At 44.0% G+C, this 25356-nt stretch overlaps 1 protein-coding gene across 1 annotated transcript; it reads left to right on the top strand.

Moving 5' to 3' along the window:
* Window positions 1-782: 782 nt before the first annotated feature.
* On the top strand, window positions 783-8901 carry LOC103187022 (VIP peptides). The gene is made up of 7 exons (XM_007906343.2): window positions 783-1072; window positions 2031-2148; window positions 4174-4314; window positions 4543-4647; window positions 5341-5466; window positions 6520-6622; window positions 7745-8901. The coding sequence occupies exons 2-7, from the start codon at window positions 2042-2044 to the stop codon at window positions 7751-7753; spliced, it is 591 nt and encodes a 196-aa protein (XP_007904534.1). The 5' UTR covers window positions 783-1072; window positions 2031-2041; the 3' UTR covers window positions 7754-8901.
* Window positions 8902-25356: the final 16455 nt, after the last annotated feature.

A 25356-nucleotide genomic window follows, 5' to 3' on the forward strand; every position in this document is an offset into this window, starting at 1 on the left:
CTGACCATTTCCCCCTCCTCGCTCCCTCCCTCCCCTCACCCTGACCATTTCCCCCTCCTCGCTCCCTCCCTTCCCTCACCCTGACCATTTCCCCCTCCTCGCTCCCTCCCCTCCCCTCACCCTGACCATTTCCCCCCTGCTCGGGTCATGACCCAACTGTGCAGCGCCTTGGGACGTCCTCCTGACGTGAAAGGCGCTTTATAAATGGAATCTTGTTGTTGTTGTTGTTGTTACTCCACACGCCTGTTTACCCAGCAGTAAGTAGGAACCCGGTTGCTGGTCGATTGGTGGATCGCTTTTCTGAGGAGAATAATCCCTTCAAAAAACATACTAAAAAATATACTATAAAAAAAATGTGGTCACTCAATCCACCACTGTTTGTGGGACACTGCTGCGCGCAATCGGATGTCACGTTTCGCCCACAAAATGCATTCAATTCACTTGACAGTATATCCTGCAAAGCACTTTGAGACATCTCGAAGACTTGATAAGGCGCTATATGAAATGCAAGGATTATTGGGATTGCATTGGAGCAGGCAGGCTGTGGATACGGAGGGAATTATTGTTCGCGGAGATGCTGTGAGGGGGGGGTTGGGGGGAGCTCAGTAGAAACCAAATTACTGTAATTGGGAGCATCAGGAGAAGAGGAGCAGACCAGATACCAAGAAAAGTCTTTAATCAAATTGCCAAAACAGGCAACGATTTAGCCTTCTCACTCCACAGGGAGTGCTGATGACGTCTTTCCTTATATTTATATAATTTTTTTTTGGTTGGGGGGGGGGGTGGGTAGAGAAGATGAGGGCTGATGGCAAACGTGACTGCCTTTTTCTTTGTGGTAACCTGCCTTGTTGGTATAAAACCAGGAAGTTTTGAGAGGTTTGGTCAGAGAAGGGGTGTGCGTTGGAGAGCTTGCAGCTAAGAGAGACACAGAGACGAAGAGATACAGAGAGAAACAGAGAGAGATAGAGAGAGAAAGTGTAAAGAGATTTGATATTCTCTGTCTCAATCTACCTCCAGCACCAAGGAGAGCGACTGACAAGTATTCCCAGCACTTGATCAAATCTCTGACTTGGTGAGTTACATTCAAAGACATCTATATATATATATACACACATACATAATATACATATCTTCTTTTTAATTCAAAACGTGGAATCAATCATCGTTCTTTAATCTATTTTCTCAACAAAACAACACACTTGATGTGCAATAATGCATTATTCATATTGTAATTTCAACCCTTGTAAAACCCTGGGATGGAGCTTTTGAGAAAGTTGGGTATTTTAGACAACTTTCTTTCACACGTGAATCTTTCTTTTCAGCTGTGTTGAGATTGTTTTTTCTCTCTCTCTCTCCTTTTTCCTTTTTGATTTTGTTCGTCTCTGGGTGTGGAGTGGGGAGTAAAGCGAAAGGTTTGATGCTTTAGTGAGTGTGGGAAGAGGAGGGAGGGTGCTTCAACCTTTTTTCGAATGAAACAAAAACCGTTGTCTATCCCTCTGGGGGACGTGCGTTTTTTGGGGGTAAATGTATGGGTTTTTGTAGGTTTGTGAGTTGTTTGTGTGCTTGTGTGATTTTGTGTGTGCGCGCGCGTGTGTATGTGTGATCTTGTACATGTGTGTGAATTTTTTATATGTGATTGTTTGTGTGTCTGTACATATGTGTGATCTGTGTGTGTGTTTGTATAGATTTGTGATGTGTGGTTGTTTCTGTATATATGTTTGTGTGTGTGTCTGTATCCTATATATGTGTGATTGCGTATGTGTTTGTATAGATGTGTGAGTGTGTGTGTGTTTGTATAGATGTGTGATTGTGTGTGAGTTTGTATAGATGTGTGATGGTGTGTATTTGTATGTATTGTGTGTGTGATTGTTTCATGTGCGTTTGTATATATATATATCAGCACATTGGGACATCCTCTCAACATGAAAGGTGCTATACAAATGTAATTTTGTCGTATATATATATGTGTGTGTGTGATTTAGTGTGTGTGCGTTTGTATATGTGTTTATGATTCAGTGTGTGTGTTTCAGGATCCGAAGCGATGGTGATCAGATTGAGTTCCCATTTGGTGACAATGTTGGCTCTGCTCAATGTGTTCTGTTCCCGGGGATCTGGCCTCCCGGCTCTCGGAAACTACTCAAATTTACGGTAATTATTATCCCGAAAAACAACATACAACTCAGTGTGGAACATATCATTCAGCGATCGCTTCAGTGAAAGGAGATTCAAGGAAAGGTGGATGCAAACTGCAAACTCCCACAGATTTCAGAGTCTCAAAAATATCCAAATAAGAACTGTTACAAGATTTTATTAATGTTAAAAGGGATTTTTCCAAAGGCTTTGCTAGGTGTCTCTTGCAGTCTCTCCAATAGAGCTGATGGGAAGGAGACAAGCAGTTAGTCAAAGGACCCATATATGGGTCTGGGGTGAGTTAATGAGTTAATGGATCTTAACTCCCACCTATAAAACCAGTCAGTACAATCACTCATACATAATCACACACACACACAGTCACACACATAGAGTGTCACACATACACACACACAATATAGACACACACCATATACAAACACAGACACAATCACACACACATACAGAATCGCACACACATACAAAGACACAATTACGTACTTCACATATATATATATACAAACATACACAATCACAAACATACTTGCATTTATATAGCGCCCCTCATGCAGGGTAGCATCCCACAGTGGCAGAGCACGACGCTGAGCCAGGGGGAGCGGGAGTTGACCATAGGCACGGTGGAAGAGGAAGGTCTTCAGGCGGAATGACACACACACACACATAATCACACACAAATATACAAAATCCACATGATCGCTTTCCAAAATGTATTGGCGCAGCCTGCATTGTCATATGTGCGAGCAACACTCAATGCAATAGTCCATCTTGTGCAATTAATCTGGAAGACAATGGTCTGAATGGAGCGAAGGGTTTGTCAGCAATTGCAAATTAGAGTTGCATATTTTTGAAGATGTTATTACTTATTTCTGGATCATCATTAATTTAGGTCCTTCCACTCTAACTTGGTCTCCCCTCCTCTCCAGGCAATGCTCGGAGACAATCATCTGATGTGAAAGGTTCTATATTAGTACAAGTTGCTGTTGGACTCATCGTCTGTGGGACACTACTGCGTGCAAATTAGCTGCCACATTCATCTACAAAACACACACAGTCATTACAATTTACAGTAAATCCACTGATGTGCTTTGAGACAACCTCCCGATGTCAAAGATGCTTCATGAAATTCAAGGATTCTTGAGTTTACCTAGCAACATTAATTTAATATCAAAAGGATTTAATTCTGCAAAGGGCTCTGAGACATTTATTTTCTCTGAAAGGCGTTGGGTAAAAGTAAGCTGTTTATCGCGGAATCTTTGTTTATTCACAGAGTGCATTTAATTATTATTATTATATTATTATTTATTCAGAGTGCATTTTCAATTTGAAGATTTACGTAAAAAACATTAACAGATAATGGGAGAAAAGCTGGAAAGTGGAATCGATAATTAAAAGGATTTCCGAAAACAGAATCAGTTGGTAACACTATCGCCTCCGAGTTAGAAGGTTGTCAGTTCAAGATCCACATAAGAACTTGGAGCTCATAATCGAGGCTGACATTCCAATATAGCAATCAGGCATTGCTGCATTGCTATCCGTCAGATGAGACATTAAACCGAGGTTCGTCTGCCTGCTCAGGTGGACATTAAAGATCCCATGACACTATTTGAAATGTTCGGTGTCCTGGTCGAGAATCCCCCAGATAAAATTGGTCATTCCCTTCATGGCTGTTTGTGGAATAATATCAACTTTGCACTGCAATGTCTCCCAAACAGTTGTGGATTGAGTGACCAAATTTATTTTGTGTGGGGGGGAGGGGGGGATTATTACGTCTGGACAGCGATTTGTCAATCAACTGGATTCCTACTCACTGATTGGCAAAGAGAGGCGTGTGGAATAAGCAAATCTGCCTAAGGTTTTGCCCTACCCGGGCATCAAATCCAGGTCCTCTCGCTTGCAAGGCAAGAGCGCTAACCACTACACTACTGAACTCCACATAAATGAAAGGATTGGTATTATTATACACATAACTTCTCAATGTATTATCAAACTGGGGCTGATCCCGTGTGTGTGTATTTTATCTAGTTTGGGGAACACAGTGTCACTTGATGGACAGAGCGAAGATGATCCATCACAGTTTCGCATGAAACAAGAAAGCGATATTTATCCAGGAAGCTTGACTGCAAATGACAAACTCTATTACCAACTATTGCAAGGAGTACCAAGGTGAGTCTATCCGTCCAGCCAGATGAGGGTATCCAACTCCTGGGCGCTCACTGATGCACAAATTGAACCAGGAGCCTCTCGCTTGCAAGGCGAGTGCTCTACCCAATACTCCAATTCTGCAGAGGATGCCTCCACACCCCTTCCCCCCCACCCCTTATCTTAGCAATCACCTCAGTCCTGCTTGTCTGAACTGTCTGTCTTTTTTTCTCGCTCTCTGCTTTCTCCCAGGACAACACGCCACGCTGACGGTCTCTTCACCAGTGGTTACAGTAAACTCCTGGGCCAGCAGTCTGCTAGGAAATATTTGGAGTCCCTGATGGGAAAACGAGTCAGGTATGGGAGGAGCATGAGGTGCCAGGGAATTGGACATTAGGCACAGTAACAGAGTTTGGCTTGTGATCAACTCGGGAAATACAGATGTTAATTTAATGTGGGATCCATTTGAGATCAACAGATGCTATTGATTCCTGGGGAGGCGGTGGTGCTAAACCTTAGGCAAGTTGTGGGCACTGCTGTGTGCAATTGGCTGCCACATTTCACCCATAAAATATACCGTCAATCCACGTTACAGTATATTCTGTGCAGCATATTGAGACATATCGAAGACATGAACCAATTATATGCAGCTATGTCCCACAAACAATAGTGAATTGAGTGACCAAATTATTATTTTTTTTGAAGGGATTATTATCCCTGGAAAGTAATCTGCCAATCAACTAACAGTCAGGTTCCTACTTACTGCTAGGTAAACAGAGGTGTGTGGAGTAAGGAAAGTTGCCTAACATTTTGACCCGGCCAGGAATCAAACCCGAGGCCTCTCGCTTGCGAGGTGGGAGCGCAAAGAACTACGCTGCAGGACTACATACAAGCTGAGGGTGGAAAGGAGTAGGGTTTTGGATGGGGAGGGAATTAATTTAAAAGGGACTTGAAAAGTAGAGGGTGGGAGATTTTCAATGCTCCATTTTTTGTGTCTCATCCTTTCTCTTCTCTCTCTTTCCTTGTGTTTGTCACTGGTTCCTACCTCAGCACTCTGGACGAACAGGAACCTGTGAAACGTCACTCAGATGCCCTCTTCACTGACAACTACAGCCGCATCCGAAAGCAGATGGCCGTGAAGAAATACCTCAACAGCATGCTGGCCGGGAAGAGAAGGTAACCAACAAAACATTGTTTGCCCCATCCAGCCTGTCGTGTCCGCGTCAGCGCTATTTGTCATTCTGTTTGCTCATCTCTGGCATACCTTACCTCAAGCACACTCGAAACACTCGTCCACGAGTTCATCACCTCCTGCTTTGACTACTCCAATGCCCTCCTCGCCAGTCTCCACAGCTCCACCGTCCACAAAATTCAATTGATCCAGAACTCCTTCGCCTGCCTACTCACCCGCACTAAACCCCATCACACCAGTTCTAGCCAGGCTTCACTGGCTCCCTATCACCAAACAGATCGATTTCAAGATCCTCACACTCGTTTTCAAATCCCTTCATATCCTGGCACCTCCAACCTGTTTACTCCCGAATCCACCACCCCTGCCTGAGCTCGACTGGCTCTCGTCTCCTGCATGTCCCTCGTGACCTCCGTTCCACCATTGGTGGTGGTATTTTCAGCCACTACGCCCCGAAATTCTGGAACACTCTCCCTCTATCCCTCTGCCTTTTCCTCATTCCTGTTACTGTTGGGGAGAGTCTCTGATACACATGGAAACCCATCACCATGTTTCAGGGTGGGGGAGGGTTTTCACTCGTGTCTAACTTTAAAACAAATAAACACTGTTGTTCTAAGCTCCCAATCCTCTCCCACTTGAAAGGGAAAATGGAAGGAAAAAGTCCTTGAGCTCCATCCCCGTCTTCCTCACTTTTAAAGCTGTCCACAGCCTTGCTCCTCCCTCCCTCTGCAACCTATTAACACCGTAGAAACCTGTCTGCTCCCACCACTCAGCAGGCCCCCGCACACTGGTACTCCATCCCAGAACCCCTCTGCCTTGCACCTTCCCTTGCCGCCTTCAAGGTCGGTCTGAAGACCTTTCTCTTTGATCATTCTGTCTGCCACATTCCTACCACCATCCCTGCCCTCCACCCCTCTTCATTCCAACCCCCAGCGCAGGTGCAAACCCCTGACTGCCCAGCACCTCGGGATATCCTCCCGATGTAAAAGGCACAATACAAATGTAATCTGTTGTTGTTGTTGTTGTTGATCTGCCCCCAGCCAGGAAGAGCTAAACACTGCCGACCTGCCAGATGCCCCTCAATATGATGAGAACATTGAGAACCTGGCGGTGGATGAACTTTTGAACCGTCTTCCATCTTTGGTAGGTACCCGCTGGGGCACTTGCAGCCCCTGGTCATTATTTAATGCCGTCACTGGTTAAAGGGTCTGAGGAATATAGGAACTTCGGAATTGCTAGACAAAAAAAGACCAAGGTCAACTCAGTTCGCCTTTCACTATCCCGGCAGTCGCTTGACATGTCAGGTTCCGAACGACTCATATATTGACTCATTCACTGGACTAGTGTTTCCACAGATTAGTTTTGAATATGCCCCCTTTCAATTGCAGGCTGTGTCCTCTGGTTCTACTGTTTGAGACAAGATTGGTCTAAAATGAGGCGATTCCCTCTATCCTGTAATGGACAGAGCTGTAGATTACTGACCTAGAATCCTAGGTTCGAATCCTGATTCCAGTTTGTTGGGCTGAACCAGATTTGCGCAGGCTCCCGAGATTTAGGGAGGTTGAAATCAGCCAGGATTACTGGTCTAGGTCCGCCTTCAGCACCCTCTACTGTTTGAGCGTGTGGCATCCAGGTGAGCAGAGATCAGGTTCGGATGTGATGCCCTGTCAACACTTATTTCCAAGGCTCACGCTTGATCACTAGGGTACGGTGGGGCAGGTTTTCCAGCGCCCAGTCTATAACTAAGGAGACTGTCAACTGGGTGAGCATAGGTGAAAGTGGCAGGCAGTTTGCGCACAGCAATGTCCCACCAACAGCCATGAAGTGAATAACCCATTGTATCTGGGGGATTGTTGGCCAGGACATGGGGAGAGAGAAACTCCCTTCTAGTTCCGAATAGTGCCATGGAATTTTTAATGTCCACCTGAAAAGGACATTGGGATTTTGGCTTAACATCTCATCCGAAGGTCAGTACCTCTAACAATGCAGCAATGCATTGGAACATCAACCTAGACTATGTGAGCTCAAAGTCCCAACGTGGGGCTTGAACTCAAAACCTTCTGGCTCAGAGGTGAGAGCGCTACCGACTGAGCCAAGCTGAGTGGGAAGAAAGAAGCAGATACCATTGCTGAGGTGGTGGGTTTAAAAGCCCCACAAAATGCAAAATTAAAGGGAGACTGAGGGAAGCAAAGCCTTGCAAGGAATGGTGGAGAACAAGTTAAAGTAATAATGTCTGTTTCTATCTTTCTTTATTTCTGTGAACAGAGTCGTTGAGGATCACCCACACCAAAATCGCCTCCCCTTCCCCCAACATCTGCACCCCTACCCCACCCCTGATGTGGTGAAACTGAAGACCACGGGAAACAGGACATCAGCTTTGATTTGCCGTTAAGTAACTCGGAAGTGGGAACTTTTCGCCGTACGTAAAATCTCCCACAAGAGAAGTGAAAACCCTTGGTGACAATTCTTATCTCCTCTCCCTGCCGACGAGAACTAACTACACAATGTAGATAACATTCTTCTTGTGTATGTGTGTATCTCATCTAATAGTTGTATCTATATCTATATATATATATACGTATATAAGAATATGGACGTTAGTCTGAGAGAGACTGATATATCGGGCTAAAGCATGCAATGTTCCTTAATAATGCGCTCCTCGGCCTAATTAGCACAAGAAACACATTGTGAAGCATACAGCACAGAAGGAGGCCATTCAGCCATTTGTGCCTATGCTGGCTCTCGGTTAGAGCAATCCGTTCAGTCCCACTCTACTCCCCTGTTGTTCCCTCTCTCCCCCTCCTCCCACCACTCCCCCACACTGATATCCTTTTCAGATCCTTGTCCAGTTTCCCCTTTAGAAGCTATTACCGATTCACTACAACCATTCTTTTGGAGTTTGACATTCCACGTCCTAATAAGCCTCCGTGAGCGTGTGGTGTGCGAAAAAACATTTCCAACAACAACAACAATGACAACAACAACTTGTATTTAGACAGCGGCCTTCGTGCAGCGCCATTTGTTGGTTTGGTGCCGTTTTTAAATCCAACTAACAGACAGCTGGGCCAAATGGCCTTCTTCTGTGCTGGAAATTTCTATGGTTCTGATGCCCTCTTGATGACTGACTCACTGTTCAGTGAAAATATCTTCACCCCTGTTTAACTTATCGACTCCCCCATTCCCCCACCCGCCCACCACCAACGTTCTGAACAGGTTGCAAACTTTAGCCCGTCCTGCCTGAAATGTCTATACACTGTCTCTATTTAATAAATGTATTGGACTGCAGCAAAGCAGAAGGCCGGATCATATTACATTGTACCCATGTGTAAGCATCGCCTCTCTATGTGTTCAGCGCTCTGGTTTTCAACCCAGTATTGTTTGTCTTGTTTTCCTCTCGATCATAAACTTTGGTTCAATAATAATTGCTGCCATTGTGAGGTGTTATCCTGATGTTTTTCAAAACGTTTCTGAAAACTCCTCTGGAAATGCCAAATGGACAATATAATAATAATAATAATAATAATACATTTGATATTGCACCTGATCATATCATTGAGACGTCTACACAGCGCTACACAGAATATAATCCTTACATTTGCAACAGCACCTTTTTACGTCGGGAGGACATCTCAAAGCGCTTCGCAGGATACACTGTAAAGTGGAGTGACTATTTGATTTGTGGGTGAACACGACAGCTAATTTGCGCACATCAATATCCCACAGACAGCCCATGATCGATTTTATTTAGGTGATTGTTGGCCAGTAGACCACTAGAAATAATAATATTATTATTATTAGAAACTCCCTTCAGTATGGATTAGAGGGGAATATTAATAGTAACACTTATAATAACAATAATAGAAATACTAACAGTAAGAGAAATAACAAAGGCAATCATAATAATAGTAATAATATTAGTAATATTAATAGCACTAGAAATAATAATAGTAAGGTAAATAATGGCAAGAATATAATAAAAATCCTTGCATTTGGTATTGTGCCATTCACATCAGGAGGGTGTCTCAAAGCTCTTTGCAGGATAGACTGTGAAGTGTAGTGACTGTGCAACTTCAGCAGCCAATGTGTACACAACAATGTCTCACAAACAGCCATGAAGAAAGTGACCAATTTTATTTGGGGGATGGTTGGACAGGACACCGGCAGAGAGAAACTCCTTCTCTTTTAGAATAGTGCCATGGCATCCACCTGAACAGGCAGACGGGACCTCAGTTTTACATCTCAATTGAAAGGACAGCACCAGCAATGCAACACATCCCCAACTTTGCACTGGAGTGTCAGCCCAGACTGTAAGCTCAAACCTAGTTGGCCAATTCCTTTATTAATTTGTGCATATGTTGGGGAAAGAGTAGCAGAATGGGATTAGAGTAGAAAACTACAGTGGAGATTAGAGCACCAACGCGGACACAATAGGACCTAAATTAAAGTCTCATTTGTAGGACAGCGCCTCCAACACTACACTGGACTATTAGTTCAAAGTTCTGATATGAGGTTTGAACCTACAAGTTTATTATTCAGAGGCAGGAGTGCTATCAACTGAACCAGGCTGACACCTACAATGGTAATAAGAATAATAGGTCTAATAATAATAATCCTTGCATTTGATATAGTGCCTTATCACGTCTTTGAGACGCTTCAAAGCTCTGCAAAGAATATACTGTAAAGTGAATTGACTGTATATTTTGTGGGCGAAATGCGTCAGCCAATTGCATACAGCAGTGTCTCCCACAAACAGTCGTGGATTGAGTGACCAATTTATTATTGTTACCNTTTTTGAAGGAATTATCACGCTCAGAAAAGCAATCTGCCAATCGACTAACATCTGGGCTCCTACTTATTGATAGGTAAATAGAGGCGTGTGGAGTAAGGAAACTTGCCCAATGTTTTGCTCTGCCAGGAATAAAACCCAGGTCACTCGCTTGTGAGGCGAGTGTTATAACCACTGCGCTACAGGACTTTTTTCTTGGTCAGACGGGTGTCTGACACACAAGGAAACCCATCACCGTTGCTTAAGAGCATCCAAACCAAACTTAGAATTCCATGCATCCCACCTGCACATGGAAATCCCAGAGATAGATTGTTTTCAGTGCTTCGGGATGTCCTCCCGACGTGAAAGGCGCTTTATAAATGTAATTTTGTTGTTGTTGTTGGAATGGAATGTGCACTTTCTTCCTGGAGGGGTGTATTTTGCTTATCTAATTCCAGAAAGTATTAGTTGCAGATTCGCAAGAGCCATCTCTTGGGGACACCAGATTATGCTTTGGGGTAACCACTGGAATCTAAACTTGCAGGGTTAACAGGAGCTGAGTGAGAGCCCACACCCCACCCAATGAGTTGGAAGTGCTGTCATCAGCAGTGCCCTGGAATACTATGGACCTTCCTGGCTCAGGAACCAGACTACCAAGACAGCCACAGAGGACTGGCTGAATTCCGACATTTAACACAACAATAATCAAAGTAACGACAATAATAATGATAGCAATAACAATAATCCTTACATTTGATACAGATTATAATGTTGAGAACATCTCAAACCACTCCACAAAGTTTCTGCAAACTGTGTACTTTGTAGGCAAACACGGCAGCCAAGTTACATACTGCAAAGTCCCACAAACAGACAAACTTGTTTGTATTGTGGCTCAGAATTCCACCCGGTGAGCCACATTGCCTACAGATTGGTGAAGAATTCTTCAATCCAGTCTGGACTCGGAAGTTGGATTCCATAAAAACTATGGGAAGAAACAAGAGTTTTGAACCCGAGCTGGGGGTTGGGATCGGGAGGGTGGAGGGCACGGGGGGAAGCAGGGTCATCAAAAGCATAGTCAATGAGAAGGGTTTTGAGATGGGTCTTGAAGGTGGCAAGGGAGGGGGCGAGGCGGAGGGACTGTGGGATGAAATTCCAGAGGGTGGGGGCAGAGCGGCAGAAGGCCCGCCCGCCAATAGTGGGGAGAGCAAGGCGGGTGACGTGAAGCAGGCCAGAACTCGCGAGCAGGATAATAGGAAGTTAGGAGGTGGCCGAGGTAGGGGGAGCAAGACCATGGAGGACTTTGAAAGTGTGGACCAGGATCTTGAACTGTATCTTGATACAGCGCTTTATCACGTTGTTGAGAGGTTTCAAAGCACTTCACAGATTACATTGTAAAGTGGTTTGACTGTGTATATTGCGAGCGAAATGCAGAAGCCAAGTTAGTCACAAACAGTCGTAGATTGAATGATCAAATTTTGGGGGCGGGTTTGGAGGGATTATTATCCCCGGAAAGCGATCCACCAACTAACAACTGGTTTCCTACCAATTGGTAGGTAAACAGAGATATGTGGAGTAAGGAAACGTGCCACATGTTTCACTCCACGGGAATTGAACCCGGGGCCTTTCACTCGCGAGGCGAGGACACTAACCACTATGCTACAGGCCTCCACATTACAAATCATCATGTTCTTAGACTTAGAAGAATGGTCTTAAAAGTGTAAGAAATTAAATTATCAACAGAAGAAGCAAGAGGGCAAGTCTTTGATATAGCACCTTGGAATATCGAACCATCTGTCTCAAAAAGCTTCACGGGAGATTTGCTTTGAAGCGTAGTGACTGTGTACTTGGTAGATGTACATGGCAGCCAATGTGAGCACAGTAACACCCCACAAACTTGCCTTGAAATGAAATGACCAACTTATCTGGAACATTGGCCAGGCCAGAAACACCCTCACTCTCTTTCAATATGGACAAAATAATAATAATCTTTACATTTGATATAACAGCTTTTCAGGTCATTGAGATGTCTCAAAGTACAGGATATACTGTTAAGTAGATTGATTATGTATTTTGTTGCCAAAAAAATGGCAGGCAATTGCACACAGCAGTGTCCCACAAACAGTCGTGGGTTGTGTGACCAAATTATTTTTTAAAAGGGATTTTTACCCCCAGAAAGTAATCTGCCAATCAACTAACAACTGGGTTCCTACGTACTGTTAGACAAACAGAGGCGTGTGGAGTAAGGAAAGTTACTCGAGGTTTTGCCCTGTCCAGGAATCGATCCTGGGTCCTCTTGCTTGCGAGGCAAGCACTAAACATGTGCTACAGGACATGGTCCACCTGCACAAGCAGACTGGACCTCATGTCTCATCTGATATTTCTGACCTTCCTCCTGGTTTTGCACTGGACTGTGAACTTTAGTTCCTAAATTTTGGCTTGAAACGCACACCTTTCTGATCCCAGAAGGCAGAGCATGATCGACTAGGTCACGCTGGCAGGGAAACATACCTGATATGTACTGGGATAGACAGTTACAAACTACACACCTCTTGAATGTAACTGATGTTGGGTTTGGTCAACACTCAAAAAGATCAGAAGATCTGTCTGGATGAAGATGTTGCTTTGGCCCATCTGATCTCATCTCTCGAGAACATCCACACTACCATCCCCCATCACATCATCAAGTTGCTTTTTAAATGAGTCCCGGTGTCCTGGCCTCAAACATGCTTTGTGGTAACCCTGTTCCAGTTGTTAATTACCTTCTGAGTAAAGAAACACTTCCATCCTGTACACCTCTAAACCTGTGTCCTCTTATTCCACCGTGTTGGTGCATCTGGAAGTGTTATTCTGAAATCCTAAATTATTGCTCTGATACATTTGCACTGGCTGGGAATCAAACCCGGGTCTCCTGTGGAGAAGGCGAGAATTCTTGCACTGAACCATCAATGAGAGATGTACACTAGTTGCTGGGAAACAGATCCACTGGGAGAAATTCCCCTTTCACGCTTGTTCCTTCTCTCGTATCTTCATAATAATAATAATCCTTGCATTGTATTCAGCGGTTGACGGTGATTGAGGATCGTCACGGGAGGGAGGATTTGGCATCTTGTGAATCATTGAATCATAAATCATAGAATATTACAGCACAGAAGAAGGCTACTTGGCCCATCGTGCCTGTGCCACCTCTTTGGAAGAGCCATCCAATCAGACCCGCTCCCCCGCTCTCTCCCCTTATTTTTGCAATGTTTTTCTTTTCAAATACCTATCGAATTCCCTTTTGAAAGGGATAATAATTCTTGCGTTTGATATAGCGCCTTATTACGTTGTCTCAAAGTGCTTCACAGTAAATATTGTAAAGTGCATTTTGTGGGTGAACTTTATTCTCTTTTTGGTTCACACACTCCCTCCCTCTCTCTGTCTCTTTCTCTGTTTCACACCTGATCTCTGTCTATTTGTCTCTCTCTCTCTCACACACAAAGATGCACACAGTTGCTCTCTTCCTATGCCTTGCTCTCACACACACACGCACTCACTGTCTCTCACATACACACACTCACTCTTACTCTCGCACACACACTCGCTGCCTCTCTCGCATAGCCATCTCACTGTCTTTCTCACACTCAGAGACTTATTCTCGCGCTCACACCCACACTCGCTTTCTCTCTGACACACTCACTTACTCTAGCTCTCACACACACAAACACAAGTACTCTCTCGCCCACATGCACACACACTCACTGCCTCTCACACACACTTGCTCTCTTCCTCTCTCTCTTGCTCTCACACACACTCCTTCTGTCTCTCTCATACACTTACTCTTTCTCTACCCAATATAGCTCTCATTTTGCCTCTCATTTCCACAGCTCGTTCCTCACTAAAATGCCTTTTCAACGATAAACGAGCCAGTCTCAGCTGACATTCGTAGTCATGTAGCCTGCCAGCACCTACAGTCCCTCAAACTCCAGCCCAGACCTGAGCTGTTAAATCCTATCATTTTCTCAATGAGACAATGGGATAGAGAGAGAGAGAGAAAGAGAAAGAGAGAGAGAGAAGATTGGAGGTTTGGCATCTCTGATAATTGGGACCATAATTTACTCGTCTTGTTTTTAAACTGAAGTCTTGTTCCAATTATCTAACCTCCAATTCTGCAAAGGAAAGATCAGGAATGTAACCCTTGATAGTCTTTTATATTTTCCTTTTCAGATTCTCTTAAAAACTGCCTCTACCTTTGTCTCTACCGTGTCCAAACAACCCTCCGTAGAACCACAGGAATTTACAGAACATGAGAATGTCGTTCGGCCCATCATGTCTACCCTGACTCTGCTCAAGGGCAATCCTTTTCATTTACTTGCTCTTACCCCCATACCTGCAGTCCTGTAATATATTGGTTAGATCACTCGCCTCGCAAGCAAGAGGACCCCGGGTTCAATTCCTGGGCATGATGAAACCTTAGGCAAATTTCCTTCCTCCACATGCCTCTGTTTACCAAGCAAGTAAGAACCCGATTGTTAGTCAATTGGCAGATCGCTTTTCCGGGGTTAATAATCCCTTCAAAAACATAATAATTTGGTCACTCAATTCACAACTGTTTGTGAGACATTGCTGTGCTCAATTGGCTGCTGTGTTTTGCCCACAAAGCATACAGTTACTTCACTTTACATTGTATTCTGTGAAGCCCTTTGAAACGTCTCAACAATATGATAAGGTGCGATATCAAATGCAAGGATTATTATTATTATATTATTAATACCTCTGTAATTAAAAGCAGTGAAGTCCTAACAATAGTTTACATCTGGACTTCCAATCCACAATCCCTCCATCTCGTCCCTTTTTATTTATCCTTAAGTCCCACCTTAGAGTCCTGTAGCATATTGGTTAGAGGACTCGCCTCACAATCGAGAGGATCTGGGTTCGATTCCCGGGCAGGGCGAAACCTTGTACAAGTTTCCTCAATCCGCCACGCCTCTGTTTACCTAGCAGTAAAAGGGAACCCAGTTGTTAGTTCACTGGCAGATCACTTTTCCGGGATTAATAAACCCTTCAAAAAATATATATAATTTGGTCATTCAATCCACAACTGTTTGTGGGGCACTGCTGTGCGCAATCGGCTGCCGAGTTTCGCCCACAAAATATACAGTCGATTCACTTTACGGTGTATTCTGTGAAGCGCTTTGAGACGTCTCGAAGACATGAAAAGTTGCTATATCAAATGCAAGGATCATCATTATTATTATATACTGTAAAGTGCAGTGACTATATCTTTTGTGGATAAATGCAGCAGACATTTGCAATGTCCCACAAACAGTCATGAAGTGAGTGACCAATTTTATTTGGAGGGTTATTGGCCCAGGGCACTGGAATAGAGAAACTCCCTCCTCTTTTCAAACAGCTCCATGGGAGTTTTAACCTCAATCTAAATAAGTAGACAGGACCTCAATTTAATGTCTCATCCAAAGGATAGTACCTGTTTGACGAGGACATTGACAGTGATGGCTGGAGGTGACACTCTAACTGAGAGCAGGCCACACAGCGCAGAGATGGAGAGTGTGTTGGTGGCTGTGATCTGTGTGAATGGGTTACTGATCAGCTTCACACCATTAGCAATGAGTCTGAGGAGGTCCCAGTGGGTCAAAACGAGTGGAAGGGTTCATGGAATAGTAATGTGGGCTGTTCCACGCCAGGCTCTCGGAATTAAAGGGGATGAATATGGGACGTTTCCTAACAACAATAATTGATGTGCTACAAATGTGTGATCCAACAACAACAACAACGACAACAACGTTGGGATCATGTCCCCAAGGCTTTCCACCTGGAAAGAAATATTGTATTTTCCATCTGCTTCTAAAGACTGACCCTCCCCATCTGCGTGGTGTGTGTGCGTGCCTGCATTTGTGCGAGTGTGCCTGTGTTGAGTGCGTGACTGTGTATGTGTTCATGCATAAGTATTTGTTTGTACGTGTGTGTGTCTGTGTTGTTTGTATGAGTGGTGTGCGTGTTGTATGAGAGGGTTTCTGCGTACGTATTGGAGTGTGTGTGTGTGTATGTATGAAGGAATCTGAGCGAGAAGTGAACCCAGGGCACAGAATAAAAGGATGCATAAAAGAATAAAACTAACATTTAACAAAAAATATTCTTGAACGGTTCATGAAAGTCTTACATCGTCATTTTCCACAGATACAACATGACGCATCCGGGGATCTAGTGAATTAATGGAAAACGCAAGTAATTTACTGAAAATCTACAATTAAATACCGGCTGCTTGCATTGCAGACGTCCTTAATCTACCGCAGAGCTGTCTCAGCACTCTCTGGTCTGCTGCCTGTCTACAACAGAGCAGGGGAATGGGTTAGAGCAGAGAGCTCCAGTGGGGGAGCGAACATCAGCGCACACTTACTGTCTGCTGTGCTGTAAACATCTCTTTTTGTTCAGCCGGGCGTCTGACACAGGCAGAAACCCACCACCATGCTTAAGAGTATCATAAGTCCTGTAGCTCAGTGGTTAGAGCACTCGCTTTGCAAGCGAGAGACCAGAGTTCAATTCCAGGCAGAGGGCGAAACCTTGGGCAAGTTTCCTTACTCCACACAGAGCCTAATAATAATCCCTCCAAAACCAAAAACAATAATAAATTGGTCATTTTCAATCTACGACTGTTTGTGGGACATTGCTGTGCGCAATTGGCTGCCGCGTTCGCCCACAAATATACAGTCAATTTACTTTACAGTGTGTTCTGTGAAGCGCTTTGGGACGTCCTCCCGACATGAAAAGCGCTATATCAAATGCAAGGATTATTATTATTATTATAACCAGACTTAACCACACACGCATGCCAACCTACACATGGGAATTTCTCCGTGTCGGGAATGGAATGCGCACTCTCTCCCCGGAAGGACGCATCCTGCCTACCTAATTCTGAAAAGTATAAGGCGAAGGATGGTGAGAATCAAGGCTTGAGTGTGCGTTGGGGTAATGGCTGGACATAATCAGTTAATACCACATAGCTTGCTATTGACAGCACTGTCTATGAAGCTTTACCTTTCCTTGTCCTGCGAGGACCACCCTACCTTGAACCCACATAGTTCAGGCTCGCATTCCAAAGCAGTGCTGGGGTGGGTGTTGCTTTGTCAGAGGTTCTGTCCTTCGGATGAGACATTAAACCAAATTTCAGCCTGTCTGTTTAGGTAAAATTCTGTGAAACATTCCCAAATCCTCTGCCTTGCCCCCTACCTCACTTCCTTCAAGGCCCATCTCTTAGACCTTCCTCTTTGTCTGTGCCGTTAGCCACACTCCCATCCTCACTCCGTCTACCCCCTTATCCCCTTGATTCCAACCCCCAGCTTTGGTGCAAACCCTTAATTGTCCAGCGCCTTGTGACATCCGTTCGATGTGAAAGGCGCTGTATAAAATGCGACTTTTTGTTGTTGTCGAAACGCCTTGAGTCGTCCTCTCAAAGTGAAAGTAAGCATCACTTATTATTATTGGTTAAATGTAAGTATCATTTGTTGAATCAAATGCAGGAAATTATTATATTCACTCCTGGGTTCTGGCTGAATTCAGAACAGCTGTTGATGGTACAAAAACCAGCGGGAGAGATTCGGGGTCCGGAGACTAATGTTGTTTACAATGACTGCCTCATTATCTGTGCCCATAAAACAACATGCCCTGAATGTTGACATCTGGCCACTTCCAGCTACTGACTGAAACAACCCCAAGGATACTAACGTATGTTCTCTGTGATATAATTCCTCCACCTGGTTTCCTCCCACTCTTTAATCTGGTGTGTTTTGGGGCAGATGCTCTCCCCCACCCCTTGCCCCCCACCCCCACGCCTACTACCGCTCCATCTCTCCATCTCTTTAAGCTTTCCCCAGGCCATGGACTCTTTAGGGTTGTAAATTTGGGACTTTAATAATAATAATCGTTGCCTTTGATATAGCACCTTATCACGTCTTTGAGATATCTCGAAGCGCTTCACAAAATATTCTGTAAAGCGTAGTGACTGTATATTTTGTGGGCAAAACGTGGCAGCCAATTGTGCACAGCAGAATCCCACAAATAGTCGTGGATCGAGTGACCAAATTATTCTTATTTTTTTAAGAGATTATTATCCCCGGAAAGAGATCCGCATTGTGTGCTGTGCGTGTGTGGTGTGGGGTATGTAGTGTGGGGTGTGTGCATGTGTGTATGGGGAGGGGAGGTGGGAGGGAAAGAGAGAGAGAGAGAGAGAGAGAAGAAAGGAAAGGAAATGCTTTGACAGCCTAATACTCTACACTGTTGACCTTTGGGATCTTGACATCTGATGACAGAACTATGTGCATCGTTTAATATTAAGTTCATTATTCAGGAGCTCTTGTCATTTCCAGACAGCAAATTGCTCAATAATATCTGGTCTAGTTAAACCCACGAAGTTGCTGTTCAGTTCTGCCTTCGTTTCCGGCAGAAACCGTGACTTAATTTACTAATTTCCCCTCACTGTCCAGGGCCAGACGATCATTGGCATTTCCACCTGCTCTAAATCTCCTTCCACACAGCTACCAGCACTCTCTCCTCTGTGTAAGGAACTTTGTAATAATGATAATAATCCTTGCATTTGATATATATAGCACCTTATCACATCATTGAAACGTCTCAAAGCACTTCACAGATTATATTGTAAAGTGAATTGGCTATATATTTTGTGGGCGAATCATAAACAGTCGTGGATTGAGTGACCACATTTTTTTTGAGGGATTATTACTCCACAATCGACTAACAACTGGGTTCTTACTTACTTCTAGGTAAACAGAGACGTGAGGAGTAAGGAAACATGCCTGAGGTTTCGCCACTCTGGAATCGAACCTGGGTCTTCTTGCTTGCAAGGTCACTGCTCTAACCACGAGGCTATGGATCTCCTATCAAGGTCCCGTTCACCTGTTCCGGTTTCAAATCCCATGGAACTTTTGAAAAAAAAGTGAGTTTCTCCCAGTGTCCTGACCAAAACTGCACCCCCACCACCCCACCCTCCCTCACGTCGGGAGGACGTCCCAAGGCGCTGTACAGTTGGGTCGGGACCCGAGCAGGGGGGAAATGGTCAGGGTGAGCGGAGGGAAGGGAGGGAGCGAGGAGGGGGGAAATGGTCAGGGTGAGGGGAGGGAAGGGAGGGAGCGAGGAAGGGGGAAATGGTCAGGGTGAGGGGAGGGAAGGGAGCGAGCGAGGAGGGGGTAGAGAGTTGAGAGGGGAGCTGAAGGCACGGTCAAAGAGAAGGGTCTTGAGACCGGCCTTGAAGGAGGAGAGGGAGGAGGCAGCAAAGGCACTGGGGGATGGAGTTCCAGAGCCTCGGGGCTGAGAGGCTGAAGGCCCGACCACCGATGGTAGGGCGGTTGGGGCGGGGGATGTGGAGCAGACCGGATCCAGAAGAACGGAGGGTACGGGCAGGTAAGTAGGGGGATAGTAGGTCGGAGAGGTAGGAGGGAGCGAGGCCGTGAATGGCCTTGTAGGTGAGGATGAGGATCTTGAATTCGATCCTCGAATGTGCCAAGAGGGCGTGGGGCACAATAAAAAATCTTTTTCTCTTTAAATATACAGCTTTGTCGCATTGTTAAAAATTCTCGCAACACGTCACAGGAGTGTAGTGATCGTGCATTTGCCCGGCAGCCAATTTGTGCACAGCGATGTCCAACAAACAGCCATAAAGTGAAGAAACAATTTTACCTGAAGGACTGTTGTTGAGGACACTGGTTGTCTGACACAAGTGAAAAGTCGTGCTAAAGTGTATCCAAACCAGACTGAGAGTTCCACACATGGAAATTTCTGTAGCTCAGTGGTTAGGACCATCGCCTCGCAAGCGAGAGACCTGGGTTCAATTCCTCGCAATGCGAAATGTTGGGAAAGTTTCCTTACTCCACACCTTTGCAGTAAGTAAGAACCTGGTTGTCAGTCGATTGGCAGATTGCTTTTCTGAGGGTAATAATTCCACAAAACAAAATAATAAATTGCTCACTCAATCCACGACTGTTTGTGGGACGCTGCTGGGCGCAATTGGCTGCGGCGTTTCGCCCGCAAAATGCACAGTCAATTCATTTTACAGTATATTCTGTGAAGCGCTTTGAGACGTCTCGAAGATGTGATAAGGCTCTATATCAAAATGCAAGGATTATTAATATTATTTCCTGTCTGGATTGGATGCAGAGACTGGAGAGACGCATCCTGCTTACCTATCTCCAAAAGAGTAGAAGGCGCAGGTTCCCAAGAGCCAAGGTGTAGTGACCTTAGAGTGTGCGTTGGGATAACTATTGGAGTCTAACCAGCTAAAACCGCATAGCACTAAAAACACTGTCTGGGAAGCTTTCCAACTGCTTGTCCAGCGAGAACCACCCTACCCATTGAGCAGGGTTAACGGGAGCCGGGTGGGGAAAATGATGAAATTTCGGTCAACACCAATCATTTAGTCTCAGCTCTGAACGCACCCTACATCTCGAGCACAGCGGTTTGCTCCACAAGACTCTTTGTTCCGAACGAGGTGTTTTGGCCACCATCGTTTTTTCAGAGCCAAATTAGAATGTCAGCCCCATTGGACCACGGTCTGGTTGGAGCAAGAATCTGAAACTGTGGTCTCGTGTGGACCTGTGCTGTACTGGAGGCACCTCACACCCGGCTTCTCACACTAAAAACAAAACGGCCGACTTCTCGGTTGCCACTGACGTCACTTCCGGCACGTTCCAAAGCACAGGAAGTGCAGCTGATCTCAATTCTCCATGCGCAGGAAACGCTGATGACGTCACTTCCCCACCACCTCTTCCAAATTCCCTCCACCTCACCTCCCTCTCAGCCGCCTTCAAAACCCTCATAAAATAAGAGTGCCTCTATGGTTCTATCTTTGGGGAGAGAGTGGGGGAGTGGGATTGATTTGAATAGCTCTTTTCAAAGAGCCGGCGCTGACACAATGGGCCAAATGGCCTCCTTCTGTGCTGTATGGTTCTATGGCTCTATGATTAACACTCTTAACTCAATCCACCCGAGTCTCCAACAATTAGACACAAGATAAAGAATCTTCCGCTCGACAGAAAGGCGACAAACTGCAGTTTAATTACTGCTAGATTAATTCGGTGGCAACTCACTTCAAAGTAATGTGCTCCTTGAAAGATTGTTCATTTCTTCATTACGTCTGAGACAGCTCAGCCATTGATATTTAGCTATAGGTCATAATTTGCATCTCTATGTGCAGTTCTTCGGTGCACTAGACTAGAGGATCTGACCACTATTAAGTGACTCACAACTAGTGACGGATATAAAATATTCAAAACAAACAATTGTGAAGGTTCACTCTGAATAAGAGTAAATAATCCTTCCGTTTGATAATAATTATAATAAATGATGCATCTATGCTTAGCCACTGTAATAATGCAGATTTAACGTTGGCTTAAAAGTTCCCATTTCCATTTGGTTCAAAAGAAATTTGGAAGTCATTTGCAAGAGTTCCCTGTTCTGAAATCATCTGAAGGCACTTTATATGACAATATACTACTGACTGAATTATCAAGTGATTCGATTTCATGCATGGAAACAGATCTACAAACATTGCTTTGTGTATATGGAGACAAGAGGAACTCGCACTGATTGATTTGCTCTTCCTTTTGTTGGGCTGTTAGACTTAGGATAAGTCATCAATTAAAGTTAATTAAAACATAGTCTGGTTAAACTATCTACGCTTAACATTTTACGATTATTTCGGATTTGATTCTAAAATAAAGTGGTGGCGTTTCAGATCGTTGGCTTCCTCCGATATCTAAATCCTAGCGTTCTCGCAACTCGTGTTAGAAACTTTCAGTGGGTTTCGAAAAGGCGATGCATTTTGTATCGCTTTCCACCTACTTTGAATGAAGATCCCCCCAAAAAGTTTTTGCTGTTTTTTGTTAAATCTGTTTCGACTTTCGCTCTTTTGTCTGTATGATTGCAGCTGTAAATCGGTCCGTTTGGTTACAGCGCAGGATTTATGTGCGTTTTGTTGACATTTCTTTGAAAAATGCGCTAAATTGTGGTTTCTATTCCAGTTTGCGTTCCTGTTTTGGATAGCTGAATTTTTTGACCTCGACTGTTTAATAAGCATAACTATTTAATGAGCTTTCATTAGAATCTACTGAAAAGAAACCAGAAACAATAGAGGGCTAAAAATTAATTCATCTTAGACAACGTGGCTGACTGGTTTATCACAATGGGTTGTTTTAAAGCTGACTGTTTAAGAAATATCAAATGATAGTGTAAAAGCAAATGATGCTATTCCTATTGAATACTTAAGCTAAGAATGGTTTGAGAGAGGCATTAAAGGGATTTTTTTTTCATTGTAATGAATTTTGTAATGAAAAGTCTCGAATCATTCCCATTTTCTGCAATCTGGTGGGCGTTTTTTTTTCTCTCCCCCGAGGCAGTTTCTTTTTTTTTTAAAAAAAAACAGTTTATTTAAAGGGGGAAACTTTACAATTTTACATCCTAAAAGTATAATTTATCCGTTTTTTTTGATATAACAAAAAGTATTCCGAATGAAATGAGGCCAAGGAAAAGTTTGCTACGATATTTGATGCGTAATTTTAACAGTTGAATACTTTTCTAAATGAAAACCCCAAATAAAAATTTGTCCTCAAAATCTCCAATTTGTGAGTCCTGGAGCATATTGGTTAGAGCACTTGTCTTACAAGCGAGAGGACCCGGGCTCGATTCCCAGTCAGGGTGAAACCTTAGGCAAGTTTCCTTATTCCACATGCCTCTGTTTACCTCGCAGTAAGTTGTTAATTGATTTTGCTTTCTGGGGGTAATAATACCTTCAAAAAATTGGTCACTCAATTCATGACTGTTTGTGGGACACTGCTGTGCGCAATTGGCTGCCGCATTTCACCCACAAAACACACAGTCAATCCGCTTTACAGTATATTCTGTGAAGAGCTTTGAGACTTCTCAACGACGTGATAAGGCGCTTTATCAAATGCAAGGATTATTCTTTATTATTTATTTGATGCAGTGCCTTGTAAGGCATGCTGACTTTGTGCTTGTAGGCAAACAAAGGAATATTAGCAATAATAATCCTTGAGTTTGATATCAAGTCGGAAGGACGTCTCAAAATGCTTCACATGACTTACTGTAAAGTGAAGGTGTGTTTTGTAAGTGAACGTGACAGCCAATTTGCACAAACAGCCATGAAGTGAGCGATCAATTTTATCTAGGGGATTGTTGGCCAGGACACCGGGAGAGAGAAACTCTCTTCTCTCTTTTCCAGTTGTGCCACGAGATCTTTAACATCCACCTGAATAGGCAAACAGGACCTTGTAACATCTGTCAATATCAAAACGCAAGGACTTTTATTCCATTAAATCATAGGGGTGAAATCTGAAATCTAAAGGGGAATGAGAAAGTAAACCCAGAACAACAACTGTGTCAAGTCAGCAGAACAAGAGAAATTTCCACGTGTCTGGAATGGAATACGTTCTCTCTCCCTGGAGGGATGCATCTTGCTTTCCTATTTCCAACGCTTAAGAGTACCCAAAGCAAACAGAGAATTCCGTGCACCCCATCCACACATGGAAATCTCAGAGAGAGATTGTTGGAATGAAACGTGCACTCTCTATCTGGAAGGAAGCATTCTTCTTACCTAATTCCGGAAAGTATTAGGTGCAGGTTGCCAAGAGCCAAGGCTTGGGGATCCTGAGGGTGTGCGTTGGGGTAACTGCTGGAGTCTAACCAGCTCACTGAAGCTCACTCATTGAAAACATTCTCATCATCTTCACAACCAGACGTAGATTCCAAACATATCAACTAAACAGCAACTTGTTTTACTGTTGGTAAAATTATGGAAGGTTTACGTTGTAGTAGGAAGTCATTACCCCATCGTGTCTGTGCTGGTGTTCACTCCCCCCACTGGAGCTCTCTACTCTCCAATCATGGGTTGAGTTGATTGAGTTACTAATTATTATTTTTTATTATTATTTATTTACTTATTTTTAAAGGAATTATTATCCCCGGAAAAGCGATCCACCAATCGTCTAACAACCAGGTTCCTACTTACTGTGAGATAAGCAGAGGCATGCGGAGTAAGTAAACTTACCTAATAATCCCTCCAAAACCAAAAACAATAATTAAATTGGTCATTTTCAATCTACGACTGTTTGTGGGACATTGCTGTGCGCAATTGGCTGCCGCGTTCGCCCACAAATATACAGTCAATTCACTTTACAGTGTGTTCTGTGAAGCGCTTTGGGACGTCCTCCTGACGTGAAAAGCGCTATATCAAATGCAAGGATTATTATTATTATTATTATTATTATTAAGGCATTGCCCCGTCCAAGAATCGAACCCCGGTTCTCTCGCATGCGAGGCGAGTGCTCTAACCACTATGCTATGGGACTGCATTAGGTTCAATATCAAATGCATTATTATTATTATTATTATTTTTATTAAATTTGCTTCTACAATTAATGTGCAGGAAATGCCTGCACTGCACGCATGACAATGTTGAATCCTTCTCATCAAGGAAACCATCAAGCGCCTAATTTGAAGAGACAGTGGGCCACGGTAACCGTCAATCAAACTGACTGACAGAGTAAAAGACTCTTAAGCTTATCAAGTCAGACCGAACAGAAATGCCATATGTCTGTCTCTGCTTAATCCTCACAAGTCTTGACAGAACCTCAGTCTAATGTCTCATCCAAAGGACGGCACCTCCAACAATGCAGCACAACCTCAGCACTGCATTGAAGTGTCAGCCTGGACTGTGTGAGCTCAAAGTCTGATGTGGGGCCTGGAACCCACAATCTTCTGACTCAAAGGCGAAACCGCTGCAAACCGAGCCAGGCTGACAGACACGTCTTAAGGCTGGTTTTGATGGAGAGTAGGAGAGGGGGCAGAATCCTGGATGATAATAATAATAATACTTGCATTTGATATAGCGCCTTATCACGTCGTTGAGCTGTCTCAACGCGCTTCACGGGATATACGGTAAAGTGGAATGATTATGCATTCTGCAGGTAAAACATGGCAGCTAGTTGCACACAGCAGCGTACCACAAACTGCCTTACGGTGAAGGACTTAAAACACTTCACAGGAAATACTGTAAAGTGGAGTGGCTGTGTATTTGTCGGCAAATGAGGCA

The sequence above is a fragment of the Callorhinchus milii genome, unplaced genomic scaffold (genome assembly GCF_018977255.1).
Source record: "Callorhinchus milii isolate IMCB2004 unplaced genomic scaffold, IMCB_Cmil_1.0 Scaffold3, whole genome shotgun sequence".
Classification (NCBI taxonomy): Eukaryota; Metazoa; Chordata; class Chondrichthyes; order Chimaeriformes; family Callorhinchidae; genus Callorhinchus; species Callorhinchus milii.

Coding starts and splice junctions, on each gene's coding strand:
- LOC103187022 (XM_007906343.2), top strand. CDS start 2,042: ATGGTGATCAGATTGAGTTCCCATTTGGTGACAATGTTGGCTCTGCTC. Junction 4,648..5,340: donor CTGATGGGAAAACGAGTCAG/GTATGGGAGGAG, acceptor TTCCTACCTCAG/CACTCTGGACGAACAGGAAC. Junction 5,467..6,519: donor ATGCTGGCCGGGAAGAGAAG/GTAACCAACAAA, acceptor ATCTGCCCCCAG/CCAGGAAGAGCTAAACACTG.